General features: G+C 38.2%; 1 protein-coding gene across 2 annotated transcripts in view; it reads right to left on the bottom strand.

Moving 5' to 3' along the window:
* Nucleotides 1-12,732, bottom strand: part of C1H1orf87 (chromosome 1 C1orf87 homolog) — an 82,915-nt gene that overhangs the window by 8,986 nt on the left and 61,197 nt on the right. For both annotated transcript variants that reach the window (XM_031669364.1, XM_021942200.2), the window contains exons 9-10: nucleotides 10,387-10,451; nucleotides 2,199-2,278 (exon numbers count right to left, since the gene is read on the bottom strand). In XM_031669364.1, the coding sequence (XP_031525224.1) occupies nucleotides 2,199-2,278; nucleotides 10,387-10,451 (145 nt within the window). The remainder of the gene's footprint in view (nucleotides 1-2,198; nucleotides 2,279-10,386; nucleotides 10,452-12,732) is intronic.

A 12,732-nucleotide genomic window follows, 5' to 3' on the forward strand; every position in this document is an offset into this window, starting at 1 on the left:
AGTGCAATGAGAAGCCAAATTCTGAGTTGGTTAACAAACATGGATTAAGCTGCTGCTGGGGAATGTAAAGAATTCTTTTGTTTGAGATCATGGAATGCTATATGAAATTGTACCCACATGGATGACAAACAACCAGTACATTTTAAGGAATTCCTATAAAAAGAATTCTACTTTGATAAAATCAATTTTGGGAAAAGTAGAAAGTTTTTGTACAGCAAATTAGAATAGTGATTCATTTTTTTTTTTTTTTTTTTTTTGAGACGGAGTCTCGCTCTGTCACCCAGGCTGGAGTGCAGTGGTGTGATCTCGGATCACTGCAAGCTCCACCTCCCGGATCCACACCATTCTCTTGCCTCAGCCTCCTGAGTAGCTGGGACTACAGGCACCTGCCACCATGCCCGGCTAATTTTTTTGAAGTTTTTAGTAGAGACAGGGTTTCACCGTGTTAGCCAGGATGGTCTCGATCACGTGATTCTTATACTTTGTTTAGAGCATTGGACTACTTTAGAAATCAGATGAAAGCTTTAGAAAATCTGACCAGACTAATACACATTTGCATACATTTTGATGGATAATTTTAGAAAGATCACAGGTGCCCTTGGATCTGAGAAATTAATTTTAAGTAGTTTTATATTTCTTTAGATAGTTCAACACTCTCTCTTTGACCACTGCAGACAAGGGAAAGGGGAGATTTGTAGGGATCTGAATCAGACTTAAGCAAGTAACTAACAATGTAACTAACATATCCTTCACTGTTTTGGTCCCACTGTATCTGGATGAAATTCACATTCCTTGGCCTGGCACACAAAACCATTTATATTCTAGTTCTTGCTTATCTTCCCAGCTTATCTTCTTTTAGTCCTATATACATATCTTCTTCTTTGGCCACAAAAAACCTGAAAAATTGAAGCTGTTTTATACCTTTTTGCCATTATAATGCTGTTACCTCTGTTCTAAAAGCCCTTCTTGCCATATATGCCTTGATTGTTTGGGTTCTTACTCATTCTTCAAGACTTGGCTAATTGTTTACTTACTGTGGGAAGCTTTCCCCAACAGCCCCAGGCTGGGCAAGATGTGAATCTTTGTAGCTCCCCAACCCATCACAGCACTCCTACTGGATGTTGTCTATGTCTGCTTCAAGTATTACCTCTACCAGAGATCCAGAGGCTGGGCCTATGAGATAGTTTTTAATGTATCCTTGAGGTCTGGCTAGTGACTGGCACACAGTAGGTCGTCAAGACATGTTTAATGAATGAATAAGTGAATGAATGAATGATTTCCTCAGGGACAATAAGCAACTTGCTTTACTGCTTTACCAGACCCCTGCTTTAATTTCCCTTTCTAAAAAGTGGGACAATCAATTCTGTTTGTGCAGGAATGTGAGAAGAATCAATTATCACAGAGATGCAATAAATTCCTTAAACAAGAGGCAAAATAAAAGAGCAAAGTATATTTTTTATAATCTTATTCACAACAGACTTAACACTCAAGGAGAAAAGCATTTGCTGTTGTTTCTTGCATGGCAAGAGGCTTGCCAAAATGGGTACTATTTTCTAAAATATTTCAACGTGTGAAGTGCATGAGGAGGCCTCCCGTCATTTTAAGATGAATTATGTTCTAATCCGGGCATTTAAAAAACAACAACAGAAAAACTCAGGCTGTTTTTCAATTCTGTCTACAACTTCTTCTGGCTAAATGCTGGGAATATTAAAATGGGTTTTAACTGCTTGCCAGATTTTTTTTTCTTTCTTCTTTTTAATCAGAGAGGCTATTACATTTTAAAATGTGATGTCTGGGGAAAAGGTCACCCTTAGTTTCTGGAAGTTGAAATTAAGATGTTAAAATAGATCTCATAACCACTCTTTATTTTCATGGCAGTTTGTGAATCGGTCACAAGATTTGGAAGGACACCCAGACGTGTGCTGTGCTACAAGTCTAATTTCTTGGGGCAGGTGGCAAGCCCATCACCAAGTGATGGCAATAGGTCTCTGCAAACCAGCAAGGACAGAAACTAACCCACACTCGAGTTCTTTTGCCTCCTTCTTTGCCCAAGGAGAATCTTGAAGGCAAAGATAGTCTGACATCAAGGGTTTGGGAGAAAATCAAAACCCACAGGAGAGAGCCCCATCCAGCATCAGAGAAAAGGCCAAGTATCCACGAAAACCTTTCCCCAAACTCTATATGCCCCAGGTGCATACCATATGTTCAGTTTTGCTTTGAGACATCTCAGGGACTTCAGGCTCCGTTGGAGGGGCTGGGGCTTTCTTTTCATTCTTCCCTGAACAAGAATGAAAAAAAAAATGGAAGGGTTTAGCTTTGTCTCTTCGTTTAATACATACATATACACCAGTCAACAACAACAACAAAAAATGCAGGCTTTGCTCTGTGGTTGGCACTGTGTTAATTAATGGGAACACTCTGATGAATGAGAAAAACCTGGTTCCCACCTTGGTGGACCTTAGATTTGGAAGTAGATGTTAAACAATGACTCTAAATTATTACTTAGTCACAAGTTACTATAAATAAAACTAAAGAAAGATATGAGAAAATAGGAAAGTGTTTAAACTTATTTGGGGCAGGGGTGACAGTGGTGGGGGTTTTGGAGGAAGTGACACAAATTCGCAACCTGAAGGATTGGTTTTAGTTGTGTTTGTAGCACTTATCACTACTGAAGAGGAGTTATCCAGGCAAAGATGATGGTAGTGATGCACACAGAGCAGAGAGTTCTAGAAAAGCAGAGACAACAGCCTGTAGCAAGGCCCTAAGAAAGGCTTTTATTACTTAGGGAGTTGAAGGGATGTCTTCCTGTGGTCCTGCCTCTTAAGAACCTCTGTCCCTCCTTTTACACACATGTGCATCCAAAGGACCACGCACAACCTTTCTCATCTTCCTTCCTTGCTCCTTTCAATGGTCAGTGGTACTGGACGGGAAGAGGTTGAACAGCCTCATCCCTAATCCAGTGGATTCTGTTTTCCAGGCACTACTTGCTGCAGGCTGCTGTCTTCATGAATAGAAGAGATTTTCATGGGATGCAGGCAAAACACAAACAAACATTAAGACCTGTGGAAATCCTCTAAGCCCTACTGTAGGTATCCTTCATTGATCACTCAGTACCTTCCATCTGACTTGGTGACTTATTTATTTTGCAAGTCTGTGTGATGATCATACAGCACAGGTTTCTGGGAGCCTCAGCTTTATTATTCAGTGCATAATTCAGATATGCCATTAACAAATGCATATTATTTCTAAATTGAGTCTCACTGTTTTTAATAAGAATGATTTAATCCATAAATTTTAAACAAAAGAGACAGTATACCATAGTGGTTGAGAGTATAAGCTCTGGAGCTAGATGCCTTGGCATTGATTCCTGGCTTTGTTCCTTGTTAGCTGCATGACCTTGAGCAAGTTAGTTGTCCTCTCTGTGCCTCAGTTTCCTCTTCTGTACAAAGGGGATAATGACACCTATAGGCTATTGTAAGGATTAAATGGACTAGAAAGTGTAAAGCAAGTATCTGAAACACAGCAAGTGTTCAGTAAATGTTAACTAATAGTGTTATCTAGGTAAGGATGTTTTTATAAGTAAATTCACATACCAATTTAAAAGTCTTTTATTATATGGACTTTTAGTATCACACTTAATGAATCATTACACAAGTTCTCCCTCAGTTTCTTGATGAAGAAGACATGTGGTTTCATAATCTTCTTTGAAGCCCGAGCACCCCTCATTAGAATTAAATACTCAATGAATGTATGTTGACTAAATGAATGATCATGTGTCCTAATACATAGTTTGAAAAATAAAGTCACTAGATATTTAGTGCCATTTTTCCAATTTCTTTTCTAATCCTGGGAGAGGAGTGATTTTTCTCTGTATTTCTTTATTCTCTCATATCTACCCCAGATGCTATATAGAGCAAACCTTAATAGTGGCTAAATGAAGACTATGATGGCATCCAGTTAGGACGGCCCCTTCAAGGCAGATCTTATTTGATCTCTTGAACGTTTAAGTTGTCATGAGAACCCATCATCACCTAGTAGCATTGGCTACTGCTTATTTCAACCACTATGTGAAAGAAAAGCTTTCTGTTTATTATTATAAAAGGTTCAAAATACTCTGAATCATACAGCTCTCCTGTTAAAGGGATTCTTGAAGCAGTATTTGAGGAAAGGGGAGGAGATGAACAGACAGACCTAACATCTAACCCTGATTCTTCTCTTTGCCAGCTTCAAGCTTCTGGGTCCTAATTCTTTCATTTGTGAAATTACAGAAATTTGCAATAACACCGTGGAGATTAAAAAAATCCTATGTAAAATACCTAATACAGGGAAGATGCTCAAGTCAAGGTATTATTATCTGTTGTTGTGTTATTATTATTATGTACCCTTAAGCAAATCGAGTTTCCCCAGAGAAGAGAAACTAACATTAATTATGATGTACCAGACATTATCCTTTTAAAAATAAGATCTAGAACCTAAACTTTGTCCTAGCCCCATTCCTCTCTGCTATCTGCACTTCTAAAACTTCCATTAGGAAAAAGTACATGCTAGTCTACTTGGTCTCCTTTAAGCTTCCCTTTCTCCTTCCTAATAGCTAATAGCATATAAAAAGGTAATGGCTTGCACATGTAAAAAATTGTTTGAAAAACCTGAGGCAGAGCTATTTTTTTTTTCTTTCTAACACAGCAAGAAGGATAAATAATAACCATCTGTCTAGTCTGCCAGTTGAAGATTTGTACCAAAGGAAATAAGCCAAGCTGGCTTCTAGAGATTTCCAGGTGTTGGAGGGCCAGGTTTTACAGGGTTTCCAGTGAGTTCTGATAGTTACATAGCCAGTGCTCCTGTCTGCCCTCACTAATGACTTGAAGTCAGTAGCCTTTAGCACTGGCCGCATGTTAGACCCACCTGGACGGCTTTAAAAATTACCAGTGCTCAGGAATAACACCAGACCAATTAAGTCAGAATCTCAGGAGGTGAGAACCCAGCTCAGTACTTTTTAAAAAATTCCCTAGGTGATTCTAAAGTAAAACCAGGATAGAGAACAACTGATTTTAATAAAAGCTTCTGGCTTCAGTGGGCCTACTGAATGAAGTTTTTGTGAGAAGAAAACTCATATATATCAAATATCTACAAATGACAGACATTTCCACATAATCTAAAGAATTAAACCTGTGAGGTAGAAATTATCCCCATTTGACAGATGAGGAAACTGAGGCAATGAACATTTTAGTTCCCCCCTTAAGATAACAGAGGCAGGGTTACATCTGTGGCTTGAACTAATTCATTCATATAAGAAACATTTAAGTGCTTACTATATGCTGGGCACTATCTTTCCTTCATAGAGTGTGCATTCTGGTGGTGAGAAGAAAGAGATGCGTCAAAGAATGTCAGGTAGTGATAAGTGCTATAAACCACAGCTAAAACCAATGACTGGGGGATGGAAAGGAATGGTAGTTGCCATTTTAGATAGAGAATTCACCAATGACCTCTTTAAAGAAGTGACATTTAAATAAAACCCTGAACAGAGGAGAAATGAGAGCAAGCTGTGAAAATATATGGATAAAGAGCATTGGAGGAAAATGTTACAGCAAAGGCAAAGACCACGAGATAGGAGTGATTGGTGCACCAAGCAGTAACTGAGAGCAGAGCCTGGGTGAGGCAGAATGAAAAGGGAAGAGAAATGGGTGAAGTGTTCACAGGGCTAAAAGGCCCCATGGGCCACATGATCTGACTGAAGCTGATTTCTGTGTGTGTGTGTTTGTGTGTTTGTGTGTGTGTGTGTGTGTGTGTGCTTTTCAGCATTCATTTTTTTTCCCCTCTGGTGATTCCCTCCTTCATTATCCCCTTCTGAAGATAGCAACTATGTTTTGCTTTGTAGTAACTGCTCCTACCCCATCCCAGTGCACTATGGTTTGGTTGGATTGACTCTCCAGTTCCAAGTCCAAGCTTGATCTCTGATTAGTTTAAGTCTATCATGGTAACCTAATCACAGTCTTGGTTCAATGATGGACATAAAACTCAATCTGAGCCTCTATATGAGAAGAAATACATGCTACAGTTTCTTAGGTAGTAAAGTTCTCTCCTTCTTGGGAGAACACCTATCCAAAGAGCATGCTGTGAGGATGTGATGGCCATAGCTACCATAGCTATTTTGCTATTGCAGAATGTCCAAGTAGTTGAGGGACTACTGTATAGAGCCTGAAGATGATGCCAACAGCAGGTAAGGCAGATCAGAGAGTCAGAAAGAAGGCAGATCCTTGATTTTGATATTTGAATGACTAGATCAAACTGTTCTTGAAGTCCTTGCTGCTGCCAGAATTTTCAGCTAAATAAACCAAAATCTTTATATTGTCTAAGCCAATTGCGTTTGCTTTTCTGTCCCTTCAATAGATGTAGTTCTAATTAGTAACTAGTATGAGTATTTTTTTTCCTTAGCAAAAGGGAGGCCAACCCTTCACCATTTTTCTGTTTTCTTGAATGATTGATAGGTATTCAAGAAATGTTTGAGGGGTGTCAATGAGCTTCTTATGCTACTTCTCATTTCCTTTGAATCTTCCCTTGTCAGCAGTCATACTGGAACTCTGCTGTTTGCTTTCTGCATGATCTTCTTCCCCTCTCTCATTCACAGGCTCCACAGTGAAGAGATTCAAATTTGAGCTCATACTTCATTTTTGTGAAATACTATTTTAGACATTAGACCTTACCATGTTTAGAGGGCCTAAGCTCTTTTTATATTTGTCTTAATGGGAGTTCATCATATTTCTTAGATCTGTGGCTTAAAGTCTTTTACTACTTTTGGAAGATTCTCAGTCATAATTGCTTCAACTTCATCTTTATTCTCTTTCTCCTATTTTTCTTTGACTTAAGTTACATGTATGTTAGATGTTGTCACCATTTCCTATGTGTCTCTTGCATATTTTTTTTTGACAGGGTCTCACTCTTTTTGCACAAGCTGGAGTGTAGTGGCATAACCAGAGCTCACTGCAGCCTCAACCTCATGGGCACAAGTGATCTTCCCACCTCTGCCTCCCAAGTAGCTGGGACTACAGGCATGCACCTCTATGCCTGGCTAATTTCTTTATTATTTGTAGAGACAGGGTTTTACCTTGTTGCCCAGGCTGGTCTCAAACTCCAGGGCTCAAGTGATCCTCCCACTTTGGCATCCCAAAGTGTTAGGACAGTGGGTGTGAGCCACTGTACCCAGATTCTTACATACTTTTAAATGTATTACATCCTAATTTTTCATCCATGCTTCAATCTGGATATTTTCTGTTGAACTATATTACAATTCACTAGTCCTCTCATCAGTGATGTCTAATCTGTTAAACCCATCTATTGAGCTTTTAAATATTAATTTTTATAAATTTAAGTCTAGATATTCCATTTGATTCCTTTTATAGATTCAAATTCTTTGCTGAAAATTCCCCATCTTGTCATTCATTTTCTTGAGCATATTAATTACAGTTATTTCAAAATCTATGTCCTGTTTTACATCATCCATGGCAATTTTTAATTGAAGCTGGACATACTGTATGAAAATCTTAAGAGATTTTTGTATGATACATCCTTTCACAGAGAGCTTTTTTCCCCCTACTGTCTGGTAGTTCAATTTGAATTCCAAGTAAGAGTCTTTGAACAAATATTCTTTTGTATGTTATCTAATCTTCTAGTTGTTCTTCCCAGGAGGTTTGGCTTGCTGGAAAGTAGTCTCTCCTTGTCATTAGTGTAAGTCACAGATATTAAGTATTTATATGAAAATTATATGTACATTGAAAAACAAGTTCCCAGGATTTTTATGATTCCTAATGATATAAATTTTCTAATAAAGGCAGTATATATAAAATGAGTCATCTCAATTAGGTTCATATAGCATCTTTGAGTGCAGAGGGGTCCTAGGAAAGAGAAAATTCACAGTTCTACACACCCATAAGGAGTATCTTTCTTTAGTTTCTGTATAATGCCCCTCCTTCACTTTCATAATATCTACCTGTGCAGCAAAAGAATAGACAGAAAAAATGGCTCACTCAGTGCTTAAGAGCATTTAATCATCATAGATCCAGCAGTACAGAAATGAGAAGAGACCAAGACATCGACTAAGTAGATAAGCAGTGAGCTATCACAACAGCAATGCAACAGCAACACTACCCCAACTCTGTGGTTCTGGAGAGTGACACATTGCCTATGAAAATTAGTGATGTGTTGCCTATTTTGTTTGTCAGACTCACAATCACCCTATAAGATCAGTGGGGTAGGTTTGCATTTTTCTTTTATATTTTGCCCGTTTTAGAGATGAGAAAAATGAATCAGAGAGAAATAAAATAAGTGTTCCAATATAAGGTAGTTATTTAGTTGTGTGAGACTTCAATTTATCTTTTTACATATTTTTCTGCTATTCCATATGCTATGGTATTAATTGTGTAGCCCCCCACCCCAAATTTATATGTTGAATCTCTAATCTCAAAATGTGACTGTATTTGGAGACAGGGCCTTTAGAGAGGTGATTAAGTAAAAATGAAGCTGTTAGGGTGGGCTCTAACCCAATCTGACTGGTGTCCTTATAAGAAGAGGAAATTTAGACCTATAGAGATACCAGGGATGCCCACACACAGAGGAAAGCCATGTGAGGTCACTCAAGTATCCACCTAGCATCAGAAGAGCTACTGCTATAGTTTTTCAGCATTCTCAGCCCTACCCACGTGTGAAACCTCAGGTCAGGTGAACAGCCACGTGACATCACTTCAATGGTCTCCTCATTGAAAGTACGATGCTTTGTAAGAGATTCAAGTGCAGCCACCTTCTTAGAGTCTTAAACTATGTTGTAGTCCAAGAATCAGCTGTATGGAATCCCCTCTGAAATCCTTCCTCCAGCTGCTTGGCATTTCCGTGGAGACCCTAGAACCATCTGTGTGGTGACACTAGCTATGAGATTCTGATAATAGTACCCCTTCTTCTATGTTCCCTCAGCCTTAAGGTGGTAGCTGCTTTCTACAGTTACTAGTGTCTGGGTTACCTCCCTGTAGTGGATTGAATTGTGTCCTCAAAAATATGTTCAAGTTGTAATCACTGGTACCTGTGAATCTGAGCTTATTTGGAAACAAGATCTTTTCAGATGTCATCAAGTTAAGATGAAGTCATTCTAGATTAGGGCAGGCCCTACTTAGAATGACTGGTGTCTTTATAAGATAAAGAAGAGGAACACTTGGATACAGAGACACACAGAAGTCAGAAAGGAGAAGGCCTTGTGAAAACAAAGACAGAGATTGGAGTTACACAATAAGGAGCCAAAGGAGGCCTGGGGCTACTAGAAGCTGAAACTGGCAAGAAAGAACTCTTCTCTAGAGTGTTCAGAGAAAGCCTGGCCACGCGTACACCTTGATTTTGTATTTCCAGCCTCCAGAACTGTGAGAGAATAAACTACTATTGTTTTAAGCCACTAAGATTGTGGTATTTTGTATGGCAGCCCTGGGAAATGAATATACTCACCATATTCTTTTTTATCCTTCAACCTTTGGATATTTACATAACCAATTCCCTTTAGTAAATTCTCTCTGCTTGAAATACCTAGTAAGATTTCTTAGGTTTTTCCACCTGGATGTAGACTGATATATTTAATCCCGAACATACATACACACACACACACACACACACACACACGCACATTTAGTACTTTGTATTTTGATCCAAAGGGCAATCAGTAAATGGTTGATGGATGTAGTAAATAGAAAAACTACAACAGCAGATTAATATCAATGCATATTTTTTCACCTGTCATATTTAAAACTTGCTAATTGCTAAATATTTTCCCCAATGCATCGTTACAATTTTCACTTAATAATATGTCTTGGAAATCTTCCTGTAGCAACCCAGCCATATTATTTTACAATTGCATCATTTTATCAATTGGTTATATTGTAATTTAATTAAATAGTCCCCAAAGGATCTTTCTGTTAATTCTGTTTTTAAAAATGTTTACCAAAAAAAGCTACACTAAACATATATATACTCTCACAGGTTTCTTTTGTTGAGACACCAGTAGAATAAATACCCAGCTATGAGCTTCTTTGATCTAAGCGACTGTGCACTTGAAATTCTAATAAATAATACTAACGTCTGTAAATGTACTGCATTCATCTTTAAGGGCTACCACTAGAGAATGTCTCATGATAAAATAAAACTTGGAGAATTGTGCCTTTTATGATCTAACTGGCCTAAAAGAATAGCCATTAACGTGATTCTCACTCCCATTTTTCCTTCACTGGGGAGCTATTTACATTTCTGAGAGAAACGAGATGAAACCCAACAAGCAAACCACTCAAACTAGGCAGCATAGTCAACAATAGCTGTGAAAAACGGAAGGTCTCTCTGCAGCAAAAAAATAATGGAACTCACCTGTAGGCAAATCAGATAACAAATCAGAAGAAGCTGTGCTCAGCATCGCAACAAAATTCTGCCATCTGCGCAAGAAAAGGAAACAAAAATTGGTGGTCAATATGATTGCCCTGAAAGAATGTCCAGTGAAGCTCTGTTTATATTGGTAGTGATACTGAATAAGCTTTTTGATACTTCTATCATTTAGGGTCCAATGCAGGAAACAGAAACTACTTTATATATGTCTATTAAAAAGGGCTTTGATATAGGGAATTACTGTAAAGCCATTAGAACAGAAGCTGGAGTGCGCTGCTAAGTTTAGGGTCAGACCTTAGCAGATGTGGTCCAGAGATTAGGGAACACCAGGAAAATCTAGCTGATGTCTCAGTTGCCCCTAGCTGTGAAGTTGTCATCAGGCAGTACAAACTGCTTTCTGGCCACTGGAAAAACAAACACTTGCCAGTTTCTGGGGTTGTTACTGCTGTAGATATAAACAGATAGACAAACAAACAAACAAACAAACAAACAGTCTCCGTGCCACTGGCCTCTCCCCACTGCTTCTGACTTTCAAATTTTATGAAATTGCATCTCACTGATAGATCTTAAAACAGGTCTAGAACTTTGTGTCAAGAGGGTTTCAGAAAAGTTCTTTTTGCCTTCACAATTATGGAAAGCATTACAACACAGAAAAAAAAAAAAAAACATAGAAGGGGATAAATATGGGTGCTGAATGCAAGAACACAATAGTCAGTGAATTCCCAAATGGAAATTACATTGAGTAATATGTCTGCAAGTGACAACCAGGTAATTTAAAGCTTAAAAAGTACTTTAGCAAAGCTTTGACATTGAAAACTACTTATATTTGCTTGCCCAGCATCCATTCTCCATTTATATATAAATATACTCTTCTCTGGGGTGACAGCTACTGGTTTCCTTTTGGATACTGTGTAGATGGGACCATGGTATGGTCAAAGTCCCATACCCTGCCCTAGCCAACGTTGTGATCTCAATCTATTTATCCCTTCCTCTCTTCTTCCCTCCCTTGCTTCTTCTCTCTCTCCCACTGTCTCTGCCTCTATCTCTGCCTTAATGTTTGGTTCTAGTCCTTCCTGAAGTTTTATTTTTCTCCGATTATTGTGTTAATTCATAACCTTTGAAAATATTTCTTTTTGCTTGTGTTAGCAAAAGACAGTTTCTGTTGCTAGCAACCAAATATCAACTAAGTATCTTTATCTTTCTCCGTCTTGTCCATTAGAAGAAGTCAAGTAAAAATGAAGAGCAAGTTGGGAAATATATAGGCTTGGTTTTTAAAGAAAAGTTCTAATGTCATATGACTTTATTTTCTTTAAATAAAATGATGAGTTAAATAGGTAACTAGTTTATTTTTCTTAGACTTCATGAAGCCTTTCCTATATATGACATAATGTTTAGAGAAATTATTTGGTCAGGATAAGTATGATATTGGGCTTTGAACATGTGGCCTCCAGAGTTTCATGCCACTTTGGGCACATGAATAGACAGATAAGTGATGGATATGCAGGACTGCCAGTCAGATAAGCTGATGACTATATCAGATGCTGCAGGTCTAGGCAGATAAGAGAAAGTTGAACAAGAAGTAGCAAGCACTCTTAAGGAATATTAATCATTATATAAAGATCTGACATTAGCACAGATCTGCAAATAAACTACAGTAGAGGCATCTCCTGTCTTCTACACTTCTTGCAATTTCTTTCCAGACTATTTTAAGTCCAGGTTTATGGCTGCAGCACCTTCTGACCCTTTGGTTAAAAAAAAAACAAACCATAAAACAGCAACAACAATAAGAACCTAGATCCATTAATATTTACACATTACACAACATTTATTTTTTCAGAGATGTTAGGAGTTATCAGGTAGTGTTCTCTTAGATATCAGGTATGATATGAGATAAGGCCTTTGCATAAAATGACACCAGAAAATTTCCTGCCCGTTCCTGATTATATGCTGACAGCGGGGGAAGCAGATTGAGGGAAAATTTTTTAATGATTGAATTTGGATATTGCCTGATTTGAATGGTATAGGACTTACATGACCAACACAATTTTTAAGATCCTTCTGACAAAATATTTCTTTTCTCCCACATTCTTTACATTACCCCAAGACCTTCAAAGTGCTGTTCACAACTTAAATTTGGGAGTGGGTTCTAGTTGCCATAACAGGCACTATAATTCTAATAACAAAAGTAGGTACCAAAACTCCAGTGTCAAGCCAGACAGGTCAGGACTGGAGGACAAGTTCTGTGAGCCTGATTCTAGATTCAGGCAGACCTGATTTCGAATCCCACTTTAACTGAGTTTTTCAAGTTAAAATGGCATGGAGTGAATATTC

Source organism: Papio anubis, chromosome 1, assembly GCF_008728515.1.
Source record: "Papio anubis isolate 15944 chromosome 1, Panubis1.0, whole genome shotgun sequence".
NCBI classification, from domain to species: Eukaryota; Metazoa; Chordata; class Mammalia; order Primates; family Cercopithecidae; genus Papio; species Papio anubis.